General features: G+C 34.7%; 1 protein-coding gene and 1 pseudogene across 7 annotated transcripts in view; one reads left to right on the forward strand and one right to left on the reverse strand.

Annotated features, from left to right (window-relative positions):
• The window catches only part of USP34 (ubiquitin specific peptidase 34), a 318,270-nt gene that overhangs the window by 65,595 nt on the left and 225,438 nt on the right, over window positions 1–27,237 (reverse strand). For all 7 annotated transcript variants that reach the window (XM_077134328.1, XM_077134324.1, XM_077134325.1 and 4 more), the window contains 7 exons: window positions 25,241–25,323; window positions 22,358–22,398; window positions 22,099–22,223; window positions 20,977–21,129; window positions 20,558–20,662; window positions 18,434–18,489; window positions 18,212–18,332 (listed from right to left, as the gene is read on the reverse strand). In XM_077134328.1, coding sequence (XP_076990443.1) covers window positions 18,212–18,332; window positions 18,434–18,489; window positions 20,558–20,662; window positions 20,977–21,129; window positions 22,099–22,223; window positions 22,358–22,398; window positions 25,241–25,323 — 684 coding nt within the window. The remainder of the gene's footprint in view (window positions 1–18,211; window positions 18,333–18,433; window positions 18,490–20,557; window positions 20,663–20,976; window positions 21,130–22,098; window positions 22,224–22,357; window positions 22,399–25,240; window positions 25,324–27,237) is intronic.
• On the forward strand, window positions 11,608–16,456 carry LOC143661673 (DNA mismatch repair protein Msh6-like; annotated as a pseudogene).

Below are 27,237 nucleotides of genomic sequence, written 5' to 3' on the forward strand. Positions count from 1 at the left end.
TAGGTGGAGGCATGTCTCCACCCATTTGGGTCTTGATTGATTTACTGAAATCCTGTAAAAGAGGAAACATTTTGGCGAAAGCTGGAGATTCTGAGACAGCAGAGAATGACATAGTCACAAGAAGCAGTCTACCAGGCAGTGACCTTTGGAAATGAAGAAGGAAAACACCTCCTGGGAGCTTCATGAAACAAGAAGCCAGGAGAGAAAGCTAGCAGATGATGCCATGTTCGCCATGTGCCTTTCCAGATGAGAGAGAAATCCTGACTGTGTTTGCCATGTGCCTTCTCACTTCAGAGAGAAACCCTGAACTTTGCTGGCCTTCTTGAACCAAGGCATCTTTCCCTGGATGCCTTTGATTGGACATTCCTATAGACTTATTTTAATTAGGACATTTTTCCCGCCTTAGAACTGTAAACTAGCAGCTCATTAAATTCCCCTTTTAAAAAGCCATTCTGTTCCTGGTATACTGCATTCTAGCAGCTAGCAAACTAGAACAATAACTGATGCTGGATAGGGAAGCCTTATTTTTTATCATGGCAGCTTGTTATTTTTGTAACATAGTGGCTGAGTTGAACACAAAGTACAAAGACTGACTTCCCCTTCTTCCTGGATGAGTGAGCAGATAAGAAAATACTGATGTAAGCATCCTTGAATATCTCAATATGGACAGTGTTTGGTTACTGCTTCTGTTTGAAATGCTGTGTTCTGGTTGTGGCCTGAAGCTTTTAATTGCTACCTGGTCTATTCTTTCTTCTTGGAGCTCTTACCATTCAAACAGACAGATTTGGCAAAATACTAGTTAGGTTGAGTCCTGCTTGCCTGCACTCTTTGTATGAATCAAATGTTTTGTTTGTTTGTCTTAAATGCTTTTGTAACTGCTATTCATGAAGAACAGTGTCCTTAGAACTGTGATGCTAATGAAAGAAAATCCTTTCTAAGAAGGTGCATTTCTTCACCAGAGCTGTGCCACACCAACTTCTGGGCCCTCTGCTGGAAAAGAAGAATCAAGTCTCAAATAATGCTTTTTTAATTGTATCTTCTAGTATTATAGATACAGGACAATAATGTATCATACCTCTGTGAATGTAAAATACCTTTTGCCTGCTTTATGATATATAGTAGTGACCATGCTGTATCAGACCTGTTTTCAATGATGTTGTTTCAGAATTTTTTTTTTTCTTTCTAGATTATGATTGAGAAGCTAATAAAAATGATGCCAGGTATCCTAACAGTAACAGAAAAAAAATCAGGTCTGAACCTTAATCATCCATTCATTCAACAGGTATTTGTTAGGTACTACAGAAAGGTAGCAGAAATAAGAAAGGTATTTATACTTTTTAAGGTGAAGAAAACAAAGAGGAAAAGAGAGAAAAGTGTATGAAAAAAGATGATGAGGGGACAGAGACAACACATGGTCTGCAAAGCCTAAAATATCTAGTATATTGCCCATTTCAGAAAAAGTTTGCTGCTACACTAAATGAACTCTAAATGGATTATATAAAAATCCTTAGGTAACAAAGTAAAATCATTAGAATGAAGAGGCATTTTTAATACCTTAGATATAATGAAGACTTTCTTAATATTACATAAAAAATGACTTTAAAACTTTTATTTAGTTATCTAACTGACATCACAAATTTAACATATCAAAACTAGAACTACTGATTTTGACCCCACCCATCTCCCAATTTACTCTATCCTGTTTTACTTTTTTTCTTTTTAGAGAATGGCATTACCATCCACTTAGTTGTTCAGGCTTAAAATTTAGGCATTATTCTTGATAAACATCCCAATTCTCTCTTAAGCCTCAACCAAATTCAAATCTAAGTTATATGGGCTCTATCTTCAATAATCCTCAAATCTGACCTCTCTGTACCATTATTCATGAGTCCATACTGATATAACAAATAACTGGATTAATAAATGTGGGAGAAGGGACAAATCTTTCACCTTGAAGTATTCCAAATCATTTATGTAGATACCTCCCATAGTCTAAGGGTATTTGATAAACCAAACACAAATGGAAAATGAAGACAATACTGAAGATAAAATGGAAGAGAACTGAACAAAATTAATAATAATACAAAGAATAAGTGAACCTAAGATGGTTGGCAACAAATTCATGTCCAAAAATCCTCCTTTTATATAAAAAAAGTAGTTAATAAACAACCAAAGCCAAGATTTGACTTATGATATCAACAAAAGAAGATAAAATTCCTAGGAAAAAAATAAAGAAATGTTTAAAATTTAGATTCTTTATGAAGAAAACTTAAAATTGAAGAATACAAAAAGACATCTTGGGTAAAACAAAAGCATATCAAGTTCTTGTACAGGCAGATTCAATATAAAAAAGATATTAACTCTATTACATCAATCTATAAATTTAAATTTAACCCCCTCCCAATAAAACATAATAGAATTTTAATTTCTTAAAGAATGAGATAAGCTAATTCTAAAGTTTATGAGGAAAAACAAACAGTAAATACTTGAAAAGGAATACTAATGAAGGTAAATTACCTCTTTAAGATATTAACAAATGTAAACGTACAGTAATCAAAGTATGACATTGGTATATATAAAGAGATCAGTGGAATAACACAGAAACACAAGAAAGAAACCAAAATAGGTATGGCAGTTTGGAATATAATAAAAGAGGCATTTCTAATCCATTGACAAAAAATAAATTAGCCAACTGGGTGGATATGGACAGTTATCTTTTTATTTCATTCTTTTCTCTTAAGTTCCTTATATAACAAACTTAAATTAAATGAAATTATGAGAAAACATGAGTTTTTAAGGTATAACACAAAACCCAGAAGGTCTGAGAGATTATTAAATATGAATACAGGCAAGGAAAGCACACCTCTGGGAAGACATCTAAAATGCTTTTGGGGGAAGAGGGCCATACGCTGGGCAGGCCAGTAAAGTGTACCCTGAGGGAGTGGAATTAAGGCATCTTTACCTGAACTTTACCCTAAGATCCCCTGGAGTTGGTATACACCCCCCACTTCATGGCCCCTGGCCGAGCCCTAGATGGATAATAATGATGAATCAAGTGCCAAAAAAGAGCATTAAGAGAAACCAATAATCAACAAAAGCCTTAACAAGAGAGAGAGAATCCAAACTTCAGAGTAAATTCACCAAGATAACTGATGCTCAGACATCAGCCAAAAAAAAAACCATATTAAGAGTCAGGAAGATATGGAGCAGTCAAAAGAACAAATAAAAATGTCAGAGGAGATACAGAATTGGGAAAAACTAACTACTAAAGATGTTCACACAAATCTCCTAAAGCAATTCAAGAACATGGCTAAAGAGATAAAGAATATTAAGAAGGCACAGGATGAGCAAAAAGAAAAATCTGAAAGCAAAGAAAAATAACAGATTTTAAGGGAATGAAAGGCACAACAGATGAAATTTAAAATACACTTGAAGCACAAAATAGCAGATTTCAACAGGCAAAAGAAAGGATTATTGAGCTAGAAAACAGAATATCTGAATTCAACAAAAACAACAGATAGAGAAAATGAATGAGAAAAAATAAGCAGGGTCCTTGGGAACTGAATGACAAGATGAAGTGCACAAACATTCAAGTTGTTTGCATCCCAGAAGAAGAACAGAAGGGAAAAGGATCAGAAGGAATATTTGAGGAGATAATGGTTAAGAAGTTTCCTACTCTTAAAAAAGGAATTGGTATCCAGGACCAATGGATACAAAACAAATGAATCAAAACAGGCCTACTCCAATATACAAACGAATCAGAATGTAAAAATATCAAAGATGAAGAGAGGATCCTGAAAGCAGCTAGACAAAAGTGATTCATTACATACAAGGGATGCCCAATGAGACTAAGTGTCAATTTCTCATCAGAAACCATGGAGGTGAGGAGTTAGTGAGTGGTATGACACATTTAAGATACTAAAACAAAAAAATTGTCAGCCAAGAATTCTCTACTGGCAAAACTGTCCTACAGAAAATGAGGGCATATTTAACATATTCACAGATAAGCAAAAGCTGAGACACACAGATACAGACTCTGAGAAGAGACCTGCCCTACAAGAAATACTAAAAGTGAGTCCGGCAAAAGGAAAGGACAGGAGAGAGAAGCTTGGAGGAGAATGTAGAAATGAAGATTATCAGTAAGGAGTAACTAAAAGGATAAAAAATAAAACACAAAAATAAGATATGATATATAAAAACCAAAGGATAAAATGCTTGGAGTAAATAACCTTCACAATAATAACAGGAATGTTAATGGATTAAACTCCCAATCAAAAAACACAGACAAGAGGCCAAGATGGCGGCTTAGTAAGGTACGTGCGTCTTAGTTCCTCCTCCAAAGCAACTACTAGGTGAACTAGTAGCAGAACAGCTCCCGGGGCCACGGCAGGGAATGGACACACAGCATACCCGTCTGGACTGGCTAGTCTGACTGCAAGACTCGGCTGCAGTGAGATCCCTGAATGGCGCGCGATTTCCCGAGCAGCGGCAGCTGTGGCGGCGGGAGCTCCTCCCTCCCTCCTCCCCGGGCCGGCTGAGAGTCTCGGAGAGGCAAGCTTCCCAAGCCGAGCAGCGCCCCTCTTTTCCGGGCAGCTTCCTGGTCCGGCTACTAGTCTCGGATCAGAGGATTACCCAAGCCACGGTGGTCCTCCCCCGCGGACGGCTTCCTAGTCCAGTGGGGAATTCCCCAGGCCGCAGCGGCCGGTGACCGACGCCCTTCCCCCGCGGGTGACTTCCTGGTCCGGTGGCGAATTCCCCGGGCCAGCTGCAGCCACAGGGTCCCCTCAAGCCGCGGCGGCTGATGCCTCCACCACGTGCGGCCCCCCGAACCAACGGAGAGAATTGGATCAGAAATCCCCAGGCCGCGGAGATCGGTGACTGGGGGGATTCCTTCCAAACACGTGAGACAAACGTGTGCCACAAGCGCCACCTACTGGGCAGGATAAGAAAAACAAAACCCAGAGATTTCACAGAAAAATCTTACAACCTTGTTGGGTCCGACACCCAGGGAAATCTAACTAAATGCCCAGACGCCAGCAGCAGAAGATAACGGTCCACACTCAGAAGATTGAGAATATGGCCCAGTCAAAGGAACAAACCAATAGTTCAAATGAGACACAAGAGCTGAGATAACTAATGCTAAATATACGATCAGAAATGGAAAACCTCTTCAAAAATGAAATCGATAAATTGAGGGAGGACATGAAGAAGACATGGGCTGAACATAAAGAAGAAATAGAAAATCTGAAAAAACAAATCACAGAACTTATGGAAGTGAAGGATAAAGTAGAAAAGATGGAAAAAACAATGGATAGCTACAATGATAGATTTAAAGAGACAGAAGATAGAATTAGTGATTTGGAGGATGGAACATCTGAATTCCAAAAAGAAACAGAAACTATCGGGAAAAGAATGGAAAAATTTGAACAGGGTATCAGGGAACTCAAGGACAATATGAACCGCACAAATATACGTGTTGTGGGTGTCCCAGAAGGAGAAGAGAAGGGAAAAGGAGGAGAAAAACTAATGGAAGAAATTTTCACTGAAAATTTCCCAACTCTTATGAAAGACCTAAAATTACAGATCCAAGAAGTGCAGCGCACCCCAAAGAGATTAGACCCAAATAGGTGTTCTCCAAGACACTTACTAGTTAGAATGTCAGAGGTCAAAGAGAAAGAGAGGATCTTGAAAGCAGCAAGAGAAAAACAATCCATCACATACAAGGGAAACCCAATAAGACTATGTGTAGACTTCTCAGCAGAAACCATGGAAGCTAGAAGACAGTGGGATGATACATTTAAATTACTAAAAGAGAAAAACTGCCAACCAAGACTCCTATATCCAGCAAAATTATCCTTCAAAAATGAGGGAGAAATTAAAACATTCTCAGACAAAAAGTCAATGAGAGAATTTGTGACCAAGAGACCAGCTCTGCAAGAAATACCAAAGGGAGCACTAGAGTCAGACACAAAAAGACAGAAGAGAGAGGTATGGAGAAGAGTGTAGAAAGAAGGAAAGTCAGATATGATATATATAATACAAAAGGCAAAATGGTAGAGGAAAATATTATCCAAACAGTAATAACACTAAATGTTAATGGACTGAATTCCCTAATCAAAAGACATAGATTGGCAGAATGGATTAAAAAACAGGATCCTTTTATATGCTGTCTACAGGAAACACATCTTAGACCCAAAGATAACATAGGTTGAAAGTGAAAGGTTGGGAAAAGATATTTCATGCAAATAACAACCAGAAAAGAGCAGGAGTGGCTACACTAAGATCCAACAAATTAGACTTCAAATGTAAAACAGTTAAAAGAGACAAAGAAGGACACTATATACTAATAAAAGGAACAATTAAACAAGAACACATAACAATCATAAATATTTATGCACCGAACCAGAATGCCCCAAAATAAGTGAGGAATACACTGCAAACACTGAAAAGGGAAATAGACTCATATACCATAATAGTTGGAGACTTCAACTCACCACTCTCATCAATGGACAGAACATCTAGACAGAGGATCAATAAAGAAATAGAGAATCTGAATATTACTTTAAATGAGCTAGACTTAACAGACATTTATAGGACATTACATCCCACAACAGCAAGATACACCTTTTTCTCAAGTGCTCATGGATCATTCTCAAAGATAGACCATATGCTGGGTCACAAAGCAAGTCTTAACAAATTTAAAAAGATTGAAATCATACACAACACTTTCTCAGATCATAAAGGAATGAAGTTGGAAATCAATAATAGGCGGAGTGCCAAAAAATTCACAAATACGTGGAGGCTCAACAACACACTCCTAAACAACGAGTGGGTCAAAGAAGAAATTGCTAGAGAAATTAGCAAATACCTCGAGGCGAATGAAAATGAAAACACAACATATCAAAACTTATGGGACGCAGCAAAGGCAGTGCTAAGAGGGAAATTTATTGCCCTAAATGCCTATATCAGAAAAGAAGAAAAGGCAAAAATGCAGGAATTAACTGTCCACTTGGAAGAACTGGAGAAAGAACAGCAAACTAATCCCAAAGCCAGCAAAAGGAAAGAAATAACAAAGATTAGAGCAGAAATAAATGAAATTGAAAACATGAAAACAATAGAGAAAATCAATAAGGCCAGAAGTTGGTTCTATGAGAAAATCAATAAGATTGATGGGCCCTTAGCAAAATTGACAAAAAGAAGAAGAGAGAGGATGCAAATAAAGAAGATCAGAAATGGAAGAGGGGACATAACTACTGACCTCACAGAAATAAAGGAGGTAATAACAGGATACTATGAACAACTTTATGCTAATAATTAAAACAATTTAGAGGAAATGGACGGGTTCCTGGAAAGACATGAACAACCAACTTTGACTCAAGAAGAAATAGATGACCTCAACAAACCAATCACAAGTAAAGAAACTGAATCAGTCATTCAAAAGCTTCCTAAAAAGAAAAGTCCAGGACCAGATGGCTTCACATGTGAATTCTATCAAACATTCCAGAAAGAATTAGTACCAACTTTCCTCAAACTCTTCAAAAAAATCGAAGTGGAGGGAAAACTACCTAATTCATTCTATGAAGCCAACATCACCCTCATACCAAAACCAGGCAAAGATATTACAAAAAAAGAAAACTACAGACCAATCTCTCTAATGAATATAGATGCAAAAATCCTCAATAAAATTCTAGCAAATCGTATCCAACAACACATTAAAAGAATTATACACCATGACCAAGTAGGATTCATCCCAGGTATGCAAGAATGGTTCAACATAAGAAAATCAATTAATGTAATACACCACATCAACAAATCAAAGCAGAAAAATCACATGATCATCTCAATTGATGCAGAGAAGGCATTTGACAAGATTCAACATCCTTTCCTGTCGAAAACACTTCAAAGGATAGGAATACAAGGGAACTTCCTTAAAATGATAAAGGGAATATATGAAAAACCCACAGCTAATATCATCCTCAATGGGGAAAAATTGAAAACTTTCCCCCTAAGATCAGGAACAAGACAAGGATGTCCACTATCACCACTATTATTCAACATTGTGTTGGAGGTTCTAGCCAGAGCAATTAGACAAGAAAAAGAAATACAAGGCATCAAAATTGGAAAGGAAGAAGTAAAACTATCACTGTTTGCAGACGATATGATACTATACGTCGAAAACCCGGAAAAATCCACAACACAACTACTAGAGCTAATAAATGAGTACAGCAAAGTAGCAGGTTACAAGATCAACATTCAAAAATCTGTAGCATTTCTATACACTAGCAATTAACAAATGGAGGGGGAAATCAAGAAACGAATCCCATTTACAATTGCAACTAAAAGAATAAAATACCTAGGAATAAATTTAACTAAAGAGACCAAAAACCTATATAAAGTAAACTACAAAAAACTGCTAAAAGAAATCACAGAAGACCTAAATAGATGGAAGGGCATACCGTGTTCATGGATTGGAAGACTAAATATAGTTAAGATGTCAATCCTACCTAAATTAATTTACAGATTCAATGCAATACCAATCAAAATCCCTACAACTTATTTTTCAGAAATAGAAAAACCAATAAGCAAATTGATCTGGAAGGGCAGAGTGCCCCGAATTGCTAAAAACATCTTGATGAAAAAAAACGAAGCTGGAGGTCTTGCACTGCCTGACTTTAAGGCATATTATGAAGCCACAGTGGTCAAAACAGCATGGTATTGGCATAAAGATAGATATATCGACCAATGGAATCGAATAGAGTGCTCAGATATAGACCCTCTCATCTATGGACATTTGATCTTTGATAAGGCAGTCAAGCCAACTCACCCGGGACAGAACAGTCTCTTCAATAAATGGTGCCTAGAGAACTGGATATCCACATGCAAAAGAATGAAAGAAGACCCATATCTCACACCCTACACAAAAGTTAACTCAAAATGGATCAAAGATCTAAACATTAGGTCTAAGACCATAAAACAGTTAGAGGAAAATGTAGGGAGATATCTTATGAATCTTACAATTGGAGGCGGTTTTATGGACCTTAAACCTAAAGCAAGAGCACTGAAGAAGGAAATAAATAAATGGGAACTCCTCAAAATTAAACACTTTTGTGCATCAAAGAACTTCATCAAGAAAGTAGAAAGACAGCCTACACAATGGGAAACAATATTTGGAAATGACATATCAGATAAAGGTCTAGTATCCAGAATTTATAATGAGATTGTTCAACTCAACAACAAAAAGACAGCCAACCCAATTACAAAATGGGAAAAAGACTTGAATAGACACCTCTCAGAGGAGGAAATACAAATGGCCAAAAGGCACATGAAGAGATGCTCAATGTCCCTGGCCATTAGAGAAATGCAAATCAAAACCACAATGAGATATCATCTCACACCCACCAGAATGGCCATTATCAACAAAACAGAAAATGACAAGTGCTGGAGAGGATGCGGAGAAAGAGGCACACTTATCCACTGTTGGTGGGAATGTCAAATGGTGCAACCACTGTGGAAGGCAGTTTGGTGGTTCCTCAAAAAGCTGAATACAGAATTGCCATACGACCCAGCAATACCGTTGCTGGGAATCTTCTCAAAGGAATTAAGGGCAAAAACTCAAACGGACATTTGCACACCAATGTTTATAGCAGCGTTATTTACAATTGCAAAGAGATGGAAACAGCCAAAATGTCCATCAACAGACGAGTGGCTAAACAAACTGTGGTATATACATACGATGGAATATTATGCAGCTTTAAGGCAGGATAAACTTATGAAGCATGTAATAACATGGATGGACCTAGAGAACATTATGCTGAGTGAGTCTAGCCAAAAACTAAAAGACAAATACTGTATGGTCCCAATGATGTGAATCGACACTCGAGAATAAACTTGGAATATGTCATTGGTAACAGAGTTCAGCAGGAATTAGAAACAGGGTAAGAGAATGGGTAATTGGAGCTGAAGGGATACAGACTGTGCAATAGGACTAGATACAAAAACTCAAAAATGGACAGCACAATAATACCTAATTGTAAAGTAATCATGTTAAAACACTGAATGAAGCTGCATCCGAGCTATAGGTTTTTGTTTTGTTTTGTTTTGTTCTTACTATTATTACTTTAATTTTTTTTTCTCTATGTTAACATTCTATATCTTTTTCGGTTGTGTTGCTAGTTCTTCTAAACCGATGCAAATGTACTAAGAAACGATGATCATGCATCTATGTGATGATGTTAAAATTACTGATTGCATATGTAGAATGGTATGATTTCTAAATGTTGGGTTAATTTCTTTTTTTCCGTTAATTAATAATAAAAAAAAAACACACAGACAAGCAGAATGGATAAAAAAAAATATGAGCCATCTGCATGCTATCTACAACAGACTCACCTCAGACCCAAAGATACAAATGGACTGAAAGCAAAAGCCTGGAAAAATATATTTTATGCACACTATAATCATGTATCAGAGAAATAGATAAAGGCAAAGCTGTTATAAGATACAAAGAAGAACATCATATATTAACAAAAGGAGCAATCCACAAAGAAGAAGCAATCATATATATATATGTATGTAAGTAGGATACCCCAAAATACATGATGAAAACGTGAGTACAAATGAAGAGAGAAACAGATGAATCTAATAATAGTTGGAGACTTTAATACATCACTCACATCAACAGACAAAACACCCAGCACACAGAATCAATTAAGAAATGGAAAACTGGAATAATCTGGTAAATAAACTAGATCTAACAGACAAATACAGAATAATACGCCCCAAAACAGCAGGATATACATTCTTCTCAACTGCTCATGGACCATATCCAGGATATACTACCTGTTAAGTCACAAAACAGATTTTAATAAATGTAAAAAGATCAAAATTATAAAAAGCAATTTCTCTGCTCATAATGGAATGAAAGTAAAAGCCACAACAGGTTGAGGATGAGAAAATGAATAAATTTATGGAGGTCAAACACTCTTAATCAATGATCCAAGAAGAAATTCCAAGAGAAATTAGTAAATATCACAAGATGAATTAATATGAGAACACACACATCAAAACTTACACATAAAGCAAAGGCAGTGCTGAGGGAAATTTAAACCCTAAACACCTACATTAAAAAGGAAGAAAGAGCTAAAATCAAAGACTTGAGGAATCTGAAAGAGGGACTGCACACTTGCTTTAATCCTAAAGCAAGTAAAAGAAAGAAATAAAGATTAGAGGAGAAATAAATGAAATTGGGAAGAACAGTAAAATCAAAATAAAAAATTGGTTGTTTGAAGATCATCAACAAAATTGACAAGCACTTAGCTAGACTGACAAAGAAAAAAAAGAAAGATGCGAAGAAACAAAAACAGAATGAGAGGAGGGACGTTACCACTTATCCCTCAGAAATAAAAAAGGTCATGGGGATACTATGAAGAATGGTACCAACAAGCTAGACAACTTAGATGAAACATACAATTTTCTAGATACACACAAACCCACAGTGATTCCAGAAGAAATAGAGAGTATCAAGAAACCAATCACAAGTAAAAAGATTGAAACCTCCCGACAGCAGTCCCTTTAGTCACTCGGACAGAGTGGGTGGGATTCATCGCTATGTTGCAACAGAGCACGCTGTACTGCTTATTCTCCAAGTCTCTTTAACTGAATAATGCCAGCAAGGATCCGGTGAGGGCCCCAAACAAAGGCAGCACCACCAACACCAGGGACTCTCCATCTCCCAAATGGGATGTGCCCTGGAGTGGCACTAGGCTTGGGCCCTTGGCGGGCTCCACATCAACACCTGAGGTGAAGAACCTCAATGGTTCAGAACTTTGAAGGCTGGAAATGCCTGCAGTCTTGGCCAGTTTTTGTGACATTTCACCAGATGACTGGGTTTTGACCAAGATAGAGGGTTACCCTCTGTGGCCTTGCCTGCCTGGTTTACTATCATCCCTTTGATGGAACACTCATTCATGAAAAAGGAAAATCAATCGTGTTCATGTACAGTTTTTGATGACAGCCCAATAAGGGGCTGGCTTAGCAAGAAAATCAATCGTGTTCACGTACAGTTTTTGATGACAGCCCAATAAGGGGCTAGCTTAGCAAAAAGCTACTAAAATCATATACAGATTACAAATCAAAGGAAGCCCAGAATGGAGGTCATTTTATAGTGCAAAGCCTGAAATACTCATGGCTATGCAATGTGCAAATGAAGCCTTGAATAAAGACAAGATTAAGAGGCCTGAATTACAGAATGAATCAGCCTCTGACTATCTGTCAAGACCTATTCTTGGCTGCCCCTTTACTTGCATAAGGGGTTTATGAACAGATTATCTGTGGTGGACATTCTTGAAGTAACATACCATTCTTGAAGAATTCATGCTATTATACTCTCAAAGAAATTAGTCAATTATCTGATGTGAAGTTGAATATATCAGACCACTTTCATGCTAAGTAAAAACAATTTAGCCTTACTGCAACTGACTTGTACTATGGATATGGGTTTGCTTTTCTTGCACTCAGGTTCCATGAGTACCACTATGTGAGAACTTTGAGGAGGCTCAATTTACTGAGGATTTCACTTAAAAATGCCTCAAGCCATAAAATCCATTTTCTTGTTGAGATGGTTTTGCAACTCCACATTCCTAACACGTGCTACAGTACTGGAAGCAGCTGGCCTGCTACAACTGTGGAATGACTTCAGCTACAGTGCTAACAAGGTTAGGACACATTCCTTGAGGTTGAGATATATGGGGTGAGTCAATGGTGAAGTAATACACAGTACTGTGTCTTCAATAGCTAGAATAAAGGGGACTAGGAACATGGAGATGAGAAGAGGAAAGATCACTCTTATTATCATTCCTCTTATATTGTCAAAAGGAGTTTTAATATATTTGATTAACTATGCACAATGTAAGACATTACACGAGTTCTCCAATTATTTCTTAGAACAAACACTTGCAATATTGTATATCCCTCAAAAAAAAGTCTCAAGGGAGCTCTATTCCATGTATTTTTTGTATATTCATCATTGTACTAAATTTTTGAAGACCAATTGGGCTAAAATAAAATCCTTGGTTCACTTTTATCATAATGTAAAAAAAAAAAAAAGAGGCTTGAATTAGCAGTGTGTGATGAACCCTGAGAACCATAAGAGGAGGAGATTGAGGTAGATATAGCCTACGCATCAGGTAAGAGTGAAGAAGACAGTGAAATTGAGAGTGAAGAAGAAGTTTGCCTAAGATGCAAGGATCTAGGCATAGTAGCCACCAAATAAAAAAAAAACGAAAAGTCATATCAGACTCTGAGAGTGACAATGGTGGCTCTGACATGGAATTAAAGTCAGATGTAATGGAGGAAAGAAGCAGTAATAAAATAAGTAGTGGAGTAGGGGACAGGGAGAGCCCACTCAAAGTGCAAGAGAACAGTGACTGCAAATGGCTCTTTCTCAAGGAAAAGTTCAAGGAAGGAAATGCCCTTAGCCTCCAAACAAGTTACTGGCATTTTGTCAGAAACTAAGAGTACTCTGAATGCTTTCTCTGTTGCTCAAAATTTTGAATCCCAAGTCCACAATCATGGAGGAGGTGATGACAGTACTCAGGCCACTCTCTGTTATCATGAAATTTTAGAATGGTTTAAGGAGGAAAAAAGAAGAGATGAGCACAGGAGGCAGCCGGATCACCCTGATTTTGGTGCATCAAAAAAAACCCTCTAATGTCCCTGAAGATTTGCTCAAATTTTGATACACCTGGGATGAGGAAGTGGTGGCAGATTAAGTCTCAGAACCTTGACCTTCATTTTTTATAAAGTAGGAAGTTTTCTGTATCACATGGATGCTCTCATTGAAGTCAATGAACTAGAGCTGGTATTCATGAAAGGCAAGTGGGGCCATTCTAGTTTCTCTGAAATTGCATTTGGCCGATATTCAGATTCCCTAGTGTAAAAGGGTTATAAAGTAGCACAAGTGGAACAGACTGAAACCCTGGAAATAATGGAGGCATGATGCTGAAGGACAGCACACGTATAAGCATGACAGAGTGGTGAGGAGGGAGATCTGTAGGTCATCATCACCAAGAGTACACAGACCTAGAGTATACAGACCTACGGTGTGCTGTAAGGTGATCCTTCTGAGAACTACAGTGAATACCTTCTTAGCTTCAAAGAAACAGAATAAGGCTCTTCTGGCCACAATTGTGTGTTGGTGTGTGCTTTGCTGATGCCTCAGTGGGAAAGTTTTACATAGGTCAATTTTCAGATGATAGCAACTGCCTCAGGTTAAGGACTCAAGTAGCAAACTATCCTCCGGGTAAAGTCTTGTTTGAGAACAGTTATCTCTCAACAGAAACTAAAATAATTCTGAAGGGTTCATTGTCCTCTTTCCTTCATGAAGGTCTGATACCTTCATGGGATGCAGCCAACTCTACTCGAAGAAGAATATTTTACAAAAAAGCTAAATGAGGACAATGGGGTGATATTACCCAAGGTGCTTAAAGGTATGGCCTCAGAATCTGATTCCATCGGATTGACACTATGAGAGGAGAACTCTCTGCTCTAGGGGGTTGTGTCTTCTACCTCAAAAAATGTTTTAATTGATCAGCTTTTATCAATGGCGAATTTTATAGAATATATTTCCTGGGATTCTGACATGGTCAGTGCCACATGGCATGGTGCTATCTTTGCTAAAGCCAATCAATGAATAATGCTAGATGCAGTGACGTTAAACAACTTGGAGATTTTCAGAATGACAAATGGTTCTAACTGAATGGACCCTTCTAGAGAGGACTGACACTTGCTACACTCCTTTTGGTAAGTGGCTTCCAAAGCAACGGCTTTGTGCCCCACTCTGCACCCTTACACTATCAGTGATTACCTTGATGCCATAGAGGACTTCATGGTTGTACCTAACAAAATTTCTGAAATTGTCAATCTTCCAAAGAAGCTTCGAGACCTTGAGAGGCTACTGAGCAAAATTCATAATATGGGGTCTCCCCTGTAGAGTCAGAGACACCCAGGGTTATAATGTATGAAGAAACTACATACAGAAAAAAAAAAAAACAGATCATTGATTTTCTTTCTGCTCTGGAAGGATTCAAAGCAATATGTAAAATTATATACAAAAAATACTAAAGGCTGTATTTTTGATCTGGCTCTTCAGTGGTAGAATTCTCGCCTTCCACGCTGGAAACCTGGATTTGATTCCTGGACCATACACCCCTCCCCCCCAAAAGAAACAAACAAACAAACAATTGAACTGATAGGACACAACAACCTTTGACCATGAAAAGACTTGAAAGACTGGACTGATTACTCCCAAAGCAGAATTTGACGCCGATTATGACCAGGCTATTGCTGATAAAAAAGAAAATGAACAATGCCTCCTGGAGTACTTAGAGAAGAAGCATAATCAAACTGGACCACTGTCTACTGGGAGACTGGAAAGAACCATTACCACCAGGAAATCGCAGTTTCACTACCTATAATTTGCCAAAAGAATATGAGTTGAACTCTACCAAGAAATGCTGTAAACAATACTGACCAAAACTATTGAGAAGAAGTTGGCTAATCTGACAAATGCTGAAGAAAGGAGGGATGGGTCACTGAAGGACTGCATGTGGCGACTATTTTACAACTTTCATAAAAATTACAAGGACTGGGCAGTCTACTGGTGGAGTGTATCATAATGTTGGATGTCTTGTTGTGCCTGGCTAACCACAATAAATGAGGGTGATGGTCCTGTGTGTTATTCAGTAATTCTGTTGCTGAGAAAAGAGACAACCCCCTTTTTGGAGCTTAAAGGATCTTATCCTGCATTACAGACTTTTTTCAGGATGACTTTATTCTGAATGACATTCTAATAGGCTGTGAGGAAGAACAGGAGGAAAATGTCAAAGCCTATTATTATACTTGTTATTGGACCAAATATGGGGGGCAACTCTACACTCACGAGTGTAATAAGCCTAGCTTATTAGCTGTAATGGCAAAATGGGCTGTTATGTACCTGCTGAAGTATGTAAGCTCATACCAATTGACAGAATGTTTTGAGACATGGGTGCCTCAGACAGAATAACGTCAGGTACATTTTTTTGTAGAGTTGAGCAAAACTGCCAGCATACTTATGTGTACACAGCACATTCTCTGGTGCTTGTGGATCAATTAAGAAGAACATTTGATGGAACAGTAATACCAAATGCAGTTGTTAAAGACCTTGCTGAGAATATATGGTATCATACGTTATTTTCTCATCAATGCCATTCATTAGAAGATTATTCTTAAAATGTTGCCATGCGACTAGGTATGCATGATGGAAAATGTGAAGACGCTGGCCAGGAGACCACACCTTCCTCTAAATTCATTAAGGGAGCTTGCCCTAAAAGCTATGGCTTTAATGCTGTAAGGCTTGCTAATCTTCCAGAGAAGATTATTAAAAAGGGACACAGAAAAGCAAAAGAATTTGAGAAGATGACTCATTCACTGAGATTATTTAAGGAAGTTTGCCTGATTAGTGAAAAGTCAACTGTAGATGGTGAAGATGACCATAAGTTGTTGACTTTGATTAAGGAGTTACGGATAACATTAGAAGCTATGAGTTGCCTTGTGACAAAGGTGGGAAATTAAGACATTATAATCTAATAAACTTTATTTTTTTTAATGAGGGAAAAAACTCACAAAAAGGAAAGTCCAGGACCAAGAGGACTTCACAGTTGAAATCTATCAATCATTCCAAGAGGAATTAATACCAATACTGCTAAAATGCTTTCAGAAAACTGAAGAGGAGAAAACGCTTCCTAGCTCATTTTATGAGCCAATATTATCCTAATACCAAAACCAGATAAAGATACTCCATGAAAGGAATATTATAGACCACAATTTCTCTAATGAATATGGATGTAAAATTGATCATGGTAAAGTATGCACAACTCTAAATAAACTAGAAAGAAGTGATTGTACACTATAGATGGACTGTATGGTATGTGAATTTATCTCAGTAAAGCTGCCTTTTAAAAAAACTAAAAAAAAAAAAAGTAGATGATAGTATTTCATTATGTAGTTTTTAATTAGGCATAATTTGAAGATAAAAATAATGCATAGGAATAATTATAGGGCAAGTGTGCGAATGTGCTCTCTGCATATTTTTTCTACAACTGGTAACAACTAGATGTCAATAAAGATATAGTGTATTGCCTTCTTTATTCAATTTTTCAAAATATATTTTCTCTCTTTTACATGTGTTTATATTTTAAGTCGAAAGGGCAGATTACAGAATATACTCACATAAGACAGGTTTTATATAAATATAAATTTTATGCATGTATTTTAACATATCTTCGGAATGTCCTAGAAAGGCACCCCCAAACCATCATAGAAAACTAAACTGCAGGGGGAACCTTCACTATCTCTATACTATCTGAAATTTTTTTCTTTGTTTACAATGATTTTTCCTTTACAGTGATATGTTATCACAAAAATAACTGATATTCAATTAATACGTTTATATTAAGTTACATATGGTTTACGTATAAGACTTCAGTCAGCAAATTTGTAAATCAAATTATTCCCAATGAGTATAATAGAAAAGCAGAAAAGTTGTAGAAGAAACAGCACAAGAGGAAGCTTTCTGAATTAGGGGAAGCAGTGCCGATGTAATATCAGACTATCAACTTGAGTTTATCTCAAGAATCCCTTAGCTTAAGCCTATTGGGAATTGGGATAACATTCTATCATTCTGGTTACTGTTGCTTCTGAATGTAACCAATAAACTGAAGATAACCCTCTGAACCCATAACTAACTTCTTCAGTACAGGCAATGATACAAATGTTAGTGTCAAGGTATATAACAATCTAAATAATAATTAGACATTTACACAAACAGGTCTTGAAACTCACTTTAAAGTTTTCCACAAAATATGAAACTAATAAAATAGGTACTTTATGGAGACTATGTAATAATTCTGTTGTGTAAGATTGTAATTTTAAATATTCAATCCTATAGAAACCATGCCATTAAAGTAGAAGTTATCTTTCTATATACAGTCATGGGAATTAATACTTATTTTTGCCTTCTAAAAATAATTCAAGATTTATAGTTCCAGAGTTCCATTTATTCAAAGTTCAGTTTTTGTTTGTAAGTATAAGAAAAATTAATAATCCACATACAACACAACAACAAGAGCAAAGAGCAGTTTTAATCATGTTTCATATAAATATTTTTAATACTTACTTGTCCTTCTCTTGAAAATTTAAAGGGTGGTTTGTGTTTAATAACACTTGTTGCAAGCCTTAGGAGTCCTGTAAGTCCATCATCTTCTATATTACCATCTTGATGATCAAGAATCTCTCTGCTAAAAAATAGCAAGACCACAAGCAAACCAAAATAATTCACATAATTATGTCTTTCAATCTTTCCTCAACAACATGGTTGTCAATTTTACATCAAATTTACCTTCGAATGCAGTCAGCCAAATGTCTTGCCAAAGCATCTAAGTCAAGAAGCGTTGTCTTAATACAAAGAGAAAATACAAAATTTAAATAAAGATTTTTTTGTTTACTAGTTCACAGACTATTTTTAAAACGCAGCCAAAAAATCCTCTTACTACAGGTAATAAGAATTTGGTTCTCACAAATCCATTAATATACTAATTAATTTATAAACTCAGTACAATTACTCTTTATGTATTAAGATCCCAATTAATAAAATTACAGTTTTAAGTATCATTGAGATTCCAACAGAAAAAGTCAATTGAACGTTGATATCAATTTATGGCAGTCACAGCAATTTACTAAGACACTAAGATGTGCTGTTTTAATTTTTCCTTTCACAACTTTATTGAGATATTATTCACATACCGTATAATTCACCAATTAAAGTTGTTTTAGTTGTTGTTGTTATATTCCTTTCTAGTGTCTAGTGTTTTAGAATAGCCAGGAGGAAATACCTGAAGTTGCTGAACTATAATCTAGTATCACTGATCTTTGAAAATGATTGTATAACTATATTGCAAAAAAGCCAGTTGCCTGTGTTTATATGGATCTCCTTATGGATGTCTTGTTCTGTTTCACAGACATATATATATGCTCTTTCAATACTACACTGTCTCAGTTAATCTACCTTTACTGTAAGTCTTAAAATTCGGTAGACTGCAGTATTAGTGGTCAATAAGAGGGAAGAATAAGGGATATTAGATATTTGGTGTTTCTTTTTTCTCTTTCTGGAGTAATGCAAATGCTCTAAAAATGACCATGGTGATGAATGCACAACCACATGATGACAATGTGAACCACTGATTGTATATTTTGGATGAACTGTATGGTGCGTGAATATATTGCAATAAAATTACATTAAAAAATACTAAATTGTAGAAATTCTGCCATAACTGCAGGCTTTGAAGAACTGAATAATTCAGTCTGTTCTTTTATTCATAAACCAGATGGAAATTAAGGTGGTTTTTAACATTACCTTTAAACTAGGCCTTAAAAACAAATTTACTATACAATTAATTTCAGAAAACTTGAATTCTCTTTATAACTAAGCAACTTAAGAAGACTCTCAAAGAAAGTGAGATCTATAAAAAGAAAAGTTTCTTCAGCAAGCAAGGAACAGTAATTTCTATTTAGCTTAAATGGGCAAACTTGGTTTTTTTTTTTTTAAAAAAATCTATGTTTATGTGGCATTAGCATTTTAAAAAACAGTATCAATTACATTTTAAAAACCTTCTCAATATAAATTTTTACCATGATATTCCAAATGAAAAGCAGACTTTTAAGAATTCAGGTACATTACTTACAAGTAGGAAATACAAACATTACAGGAATTTTAAAGGTAAAGTGTATACATTACACTTTCATTTAAATACATGGGAAAATAAAAAAGAGAAAATGTTTCCTGAATATTTATTCTAAGATCATGGATATACATCGTAGCATACTAAATTTTAAAAGGGGAACAAAATATATGTGGCAAGTTTGTCTCCAAATTTACCTGATTTAAACTTTTATTTGGATGGAAATATCATTTTGGTTTAGTATAAGAAAATTAGTATATCAGCAAAAACTGGTGGTGTTTCTCTAGCTTAAAAAAATTTCTATTTGGTTTGCAATTTCATTTTACATATTCAGAAAGTCAAAGCCACATACTATTACAGACAGTAACATATACAAGATAGTATATTTAAACTTAAAATCTGAATTTCACATTCCAAATAAGATTTTACATCCACAAATCTTATTCAGAAGAGACAAGAGACTATATGTACCAGACAATGACCTTTTTACTAAGGTGAAAGTAAGAACAAGAAAGGAATTAAACAGAGTAGGACAAAGAAACACACTTTTTATTACTAGTGTAGAAAAATCAAGATGGTACCAACTAGTGAAAAACTGATGATGGTACTATGTAAAATAAGGACATATACAGTTATAAACATACATATTAGTACAGAAAAATCAAGATGGTACCAACTAGTGAAAAACTGATGATGGTACTATGTAAAATAAGGACATATACAGTTATAAACATACATATTCATAATTATTATTAACAAGTTAACATATAATTTTCTGAACATACCTGACTAGCATCTTTTATATGTATGTTGTCAACTAATTTGCATAACAACCAAAAATACTCTTTACATCCAGGTTTTAACATTGGTTCTTCCTCATAATCATCTATCTATTAAAAAAAAATAAAAACACTTTAAAAAGGGAGGTAATATAAAATTACATTTAAGTTAAAATACATTTAAATAAACTATAAGACTTTATTAGGTCAATCAAAGCACATATATTCTCTTCTCAGATGTAATATGGACAAAAAGTATCACAATGCTGTCAGTCTAAGAACTATAAACTATTTTCCTCTTAATTAAAAACTATATATCGTAACCAAATGCTTAAAATCACTGCAATGATACAGTAAAATGATAAAATGGGGGCAAAGGAAAAATACAGAAATAGAAACCACACCTGAGCACAATGAAATCTTACCCTAATAGGTTTGAGTGCCTGAGCATCAGGAAGAAATTTCAATAATGTCGAGGCAGCCAGTAGTAGAAAAGATCGATTGATTGAGTCTCCTCCATCCAGCCCTGACAGAGATAACTTATAGAGGCCATTGCAAGACTCATGACGAACAGCAGTCTACAACATAAAAAGCAAGTTCCAAAGCAATCTGAGTTTGTATAAAGAAATTAATCTTAATGTTTATATATTGGCAGAAATAACATGTTAGGTATCTTTTATACTAATATATTTTTAAATGTCATGATCTGATCACCTTTATTTGCATGTAAATAATATATGGTCAAATAAAGTAACCTGAAGCACAAAGAAATGTGTAAAGTGTGTTAGAGATTCCTAAGTATGATCATAAAAAGAGGATCAAAACCAAATAAACACAACAAGGACATACTGACAAATATAAAAAAGATGGGGAAGAGAAGAGGATATTCATAATCATTTAATTTATTTACAAGATAAATAACAATAAAATATTTTCAGAACTAGAAGCGACTTATTACTAAATCAGAACATGTTATAGATTCTTTGTGCTTGAATGACACAAAGGCTACCTGGAAGAGAACACATATGACTAATAGTATTTAGACCATAATGTCTAAAAAAGATGAGAAAAGAACAACAACAAAAAAGAACGCAACCAGTTCTTTCTAGGTATATTAGTAAGAGTTATGTTTCTACTAAATCATTTATGATTACGCTGCATAATATCAAGATGTATAGTTATTGAAAATTAAATTGATTTCAGTGTCAACATGGAAACAAAAGAAAATATATTTAATGTCTTGCACCAAAGGGTATATTATGAAAAGAATAAGTAGAAGAAACTTCTCTAAGACATAAATAACCAAGTAAATGCTCCAGCTTTCTCACCAACAAGGAGAAGATAAAACTGCTTCCGAATATGTGTCATTCACACCTAAGTGTTGTACATTGTTCATAACATTCTAAACCTTAAAAGCACATTTCAGATAATGCAATATACTTTTGGAATCATGTCCATTTGTTTCCATTAGCATTTTAAAATTATCAATATTGACAGTATAAAAACATAAAAAAAATAAAAAAAGATAAAAGTAATCTTTATCTTACCTCAGGAATAAGAAGTGTCAATTTCTTTAGCCAATCCTGTAAACGATCACTATCAGCAAGGCTAGATTTCACTAAAGAACAGCAGTGAGCCCAACTCACCAAGAGCCACATTGAATAATGTGAAACTAAAGAAAAATTCAAAGAGAGTATGACTATAAAGGCTTGTGCTATAAACAAAATACAATACTCATTACTTTTTAAAAAAAATCTATGTATCCAAATATTTATCTATTAAAAATAAACCTTGTAGAAGCCTTACCTTCATGTCTCGACCTGTGATCAGACTGAGCTTTCAAAACTCTGTAAAGTGAAAACACACCACCACCAGTGATTAAATTCAACAATGAATTTTTAAAAATTCACTTTATTACCATGTATTTTTATTAACTTCAAAGCATAAAAAACACTAGGTTTTAAGAAAGCTACATATGTATTTTTTCTGTTATCATTCATTTAACTTGAAGAATCACTGGTAAAATCTCATTACAGCAAATACCAAATGACTGCTCTGATTTAATAAGCAAAATGACCATATAAAAAATTGAATGGAATAAGAGAACACTTACAAGGGGCTCATGATTTTGTCACTAAAGAGACGTGTCTTAGGAAGACCTCGGTTATAATGGTCTAACCTTTAAATTCCTATTAAAACATGCATAATTAGACATAAATGTTCTTCCTTCTGCATTTATAATGCCAGTTTCTACCAGGCATGGTCTGAAGCAAATTAGTAAAAAAAAAAAAAAAAAAAAGGAAACTAATTTAATTCTGTGTTTTTCATCCCCCTTTTCACCGTAACACTTAAAGTAACTTCAATGGAAAATTAGTTCACTTTGAAGGAAACTATTACATTTTTCTAGTTTAACAAAATCAATATAATAGGGAGTAATAATTTACCTTAAAATTAAACCCTGAAATAAAGCACTGATCTCCAGGATTTATATTTTGTTATAATTAATAAAATATATTTCAGAAAAGGAAGACTCTTTTGTACTACTTACTGATTTAAAGTAAAATATACTAAAAGGTTAAAACATCAGAAGAACAGAACTAAACTGGTAGAATGAAAACAAGAATTGCTGCAGAGTAAATCAAATATCAAACCTGCTATTTGTTTTGCATTGGGTAGAGTTAACAACTGAGACAACATTTATTAATTCTGAAGAAATCAAGGCAGAATCACCAGTCATTGAAGTGCCTCACTAATACTGAGTTAGTATGTGGGATAAAATGGAAGACCGTGTATTAGAGAACAAGGAAAAATAGTAAAGAATTATTTAACTATAGCGTAATTTGGTGGTGGTGTGGGGAAATGTATTTTATTGGAAAAGTCAGGGCATGTAATGAAACTTTCTTCAATTTACCATTACGCATTTTTAATTTTGATATTGGTACCTGGCACTAAAATTACCATAATCATGAGCAAAAACAGATACAGTTCTTACAGAGCTTAGACTCTAAATTGGTTTTTAAAAAAACAGGTATTAATCATACATTAATTGACAAAATTGACAAAGATACTAAAAAAGATACCTAATAAAGAAATAATCTTTATTTCTATGCATCCATTGCCTATAGAGACTTTTAAAATCAACTAAAAACAGTTAATTAGCTGCCAGTCATAAATAAGTTTAAACTTTTTAAAAGATGTTTATTATACTTTATAATTCATTTTGAGTGCAATGGAAAAACTATAAAGCCCAACAAAACACCTAAGGAATCTTTAGAAATTAATTTCACATACTCACAACCAAATTTAGGTTATTTAAAGCATACAGTCAGGACCCCATAAATTAGTCAGTGATGACCTGGCTTGAATTTCAATTTTACTAGGAAAAAAAACCCAAAAGTAGTCTAAATAAATAGGAGCATATTACATGTTCAAAATATATGTATTTTATATTTATGTATATGTATACATAGTACATGCTTAAAATATATGTATTTTATATTTATGTGTATCTACACATATACTGTCCAGCTCTGACCCACCAGTCAGTAACAATGAGTATACCAAGTACCCACATACTGGAGGTTCACCACCAACAGGCACTTGGGCTTCTTAGAAAAACGGCTGACTCCAAGATTAGGGCAAGGGAAACTACAAGATGAACCTGTAAAATCTCATAGTGAAAGAAAAAGTGGACTTTCAGCCACATAATGGGTCTATGCCAAAAGGACACATGAACAAGATTAAAGGGACTTCTGTTAACTAATCTGCAGAAATCTGAGCAAAACAAACGACAGTAAAGAATTATAAGCTACTGAATTTTTGAAAATCATGAATCCAACTTGATAATACCTAATTATATTAATAAAAGGGAGGAAAAGAAAGTTCTGTTTCATAATTGAATGTCAACTAACAAATATAAAAGGAATGGTAAAACTCAGAAAATCATCATATTGCAAATATTTACTTCAGATCAGAATCATTAGTGAACACTAAAATTAATAAATGAAAGTTAGATGAAGAACAGATTTATGCAGTTACATATATCTTCTCACAGATTATTTATTAATTACAAAGGAAACACTGGAAGTGTACAGCAGAGAAACCAGGAGGAAACCAGGTTAATAAATTATCAAAATTAAAATCATCAATATTAGGACAAGCTGGCATAACCAGGATGCACTGGGAAAGACAAATACATTACTTGATGAATGTTCTGCTAAAAATGCACAATCTGAACCTAAACATGAGGAACAATTAGGGAAACCAAAACTAAAGGATGATGTATTAAAGAATTAGTCTATATTCTTAAACTCAATATAATAAGAAAGGCTGAGAAAGTGCTGCTGATTAAAGGAAACCAAAGAAAGACGATTACTAAATGCAATGCATGGTCCTGGACCAGGGGGGGGGAAGTTATAAAAGATATTAATGAGGCAATTTGGACTGTATATTAGATAGTATTATATTATGTGTGTATACACACCGATTGTTCCATAATGTAGGATAAAATAAACATGACAAAATGTTGTTAAACAATTTGTGAATCCAATGTTCAAGGTATATGGGAATTTATTACAATATCCTAATAATTCTTCAGTTAAGTTTTAAATTTTTTTCAAAAGAAATTTTTAACAAACTATATTCTTACTACTAAAGCTTACATACATAAAATATATAAAAAGTTCATACCGAGGAGCTAGATTATCATATGTATAAGCAACAGACATAAGTCGCTGAATCAAACTGGTTCCTTGGACAAGGACAAGAAATACCTTTAAAACAAGAACATAAATTTGAAAAATATCCCTTGGTTACATAGCAAAAAACACAAACTATATTTTTACCAGAAAATTACAAGTTATTTTAATCTTTATAAGAAAAGGAATTTCGTAAGAACGGTTATTTGAAAATAGTGCAAAAAAATCCAAATGTTAGAAAACTGGAATTTTATAACCACACTTAAGAGCAACAATTTTAAAAAGAAAATATTGAAAATTTAGAATTACAGAGACAAAACTATCTTCATGTGTTATCCATAGATTCTCTGCATGTCAACCAATTAGGTAAGAAAAATATATATTGTAATTATCAGTGGTTTGTTCGGAGTGGGGTAGGTTAGGAATTTTTTTTTTTCACTTTTCAAATAAGAAAATGTAGAAAAACTAAGTGGTGGCAGACTAATCAACCATCCTGAAATATATTATATACTATAGGTACAGAGCATGCATTCTAGATTGAAAATTCTGAGTCAACATTTCTACATGCTAACAAAGTTGCAAACAATGAACTAACAATAAAAATTATTAAATCCCTTCTATAGGTTAGCACATATTCTGTGTACTTCACAAGGCAATCTCCCTGCCCTACAGTTGTTGGCCTAGCAACTAAAAACAGACAATGTAAAAAGCCCTGTAACTCAAGCATATATAAAGTGCCAAATGAAATAAAGGGAGCAACAATTAAACCTGCCCTTGACAGAACTGGAAAAGATTCCAGAAAACCTGATACTTAGGCTGGAATTTGAAGGCTGTCTTCTAACAAGTTAAGGAGACCAAACAAAGTGATGCATGACAATCACTTCTTAACCTAACATTCTTACTTACTACTACAATATATCAAAACAAGACGGGCTGTCTTCAGAATAAACAAGACAAAAATTTTAATCCCCAAAGGGGTTAGATTTACATGCGAAGTTGTAACTGTTTTTGTAAATAAACCATCACAAAGAATACACAGCATGCACCTTTTCTAAGCTACAAAAAATATAACACGTGCATAGAAAAAGCTCTGAAAAGTTAACACATTAAGTTATTGATGGTTGTCACTATTAAGAGGGAAAAGGTTCACTTGTACTTTGTCAATTATTTCCAATAAGCATGCATTTGTATATATTTTTAAAAATAATCCAACTTCTTTTGGGGGGGAGTACATGGGCCAAGAATCAAATTCAGGTCTCCCATCTATAGGCGAACATTCTACCACTGAACCACCCATGCACCCCAATCCAATTATTTTTAAAACTCCATATGTGTATGCATTTATATTTATATTAACAATCTCAGAAGCAAAAACATAAATAAAGGCCATTAAGCATTGAAATTATTAGAATTTTAGTGAGCTGATTGATGGAAGGAACAAAATCAATTTGATCATCGATATAACTTGAAAAATTTAATCTGGAGAGAAAATAAATTGAAACATTACAGTATACAAGTTTAAAGTAGTATCTCATAATATCCAACACTGTAGAGTACATTTAGATTATACCGTCCTCCCAATATGAAAACTTCAATTTTATTAGAGGCGAATAATTTACAACACTGGTAAAGATCATTTTACCCATTTAAACCCTAAAATTCCAAAAGGGAAATATATTTCTGTTTTGCATTTATACCAGTAGTTTCCAACCTTATGTTTATAATATTCCTCTATCCGTAACAACTCATTGCTCTTATGTTTCTTCGCAGGTTTAGGTAGGGTGAGGTGCTCTTCTTAAAAGGTTAGAGAATAAGGAAAACATTTCATTAAAGACTCACCTTGTTCCTTCCATACTAACCAATTCACTGATATAGAAATTGGAATGGCAATATTTGATTACAGAAAGAGAATCTAATAAATAACGGCAATCAAAAAGAAATTTATTATTATTGCTGAGAGTGCTTATTAAGCTATTTAAGTTCTAAATC

This window comes from Tamandua tetradactyla, chromosome 17 (genome assembly GCF_023851605.1).
Source record: "Tamandua tetradactyla isolate mTamTet1 chromosome 17, mTamTet1.pri, whole genome shotgun sequence".
NCBI classification, from domain to species: Eukaryota; Metazoa; Chordata; class Mammalia; order Pilosa; family Myrmecophagidae; genus Tamandua; species Tamandua tetradactyla.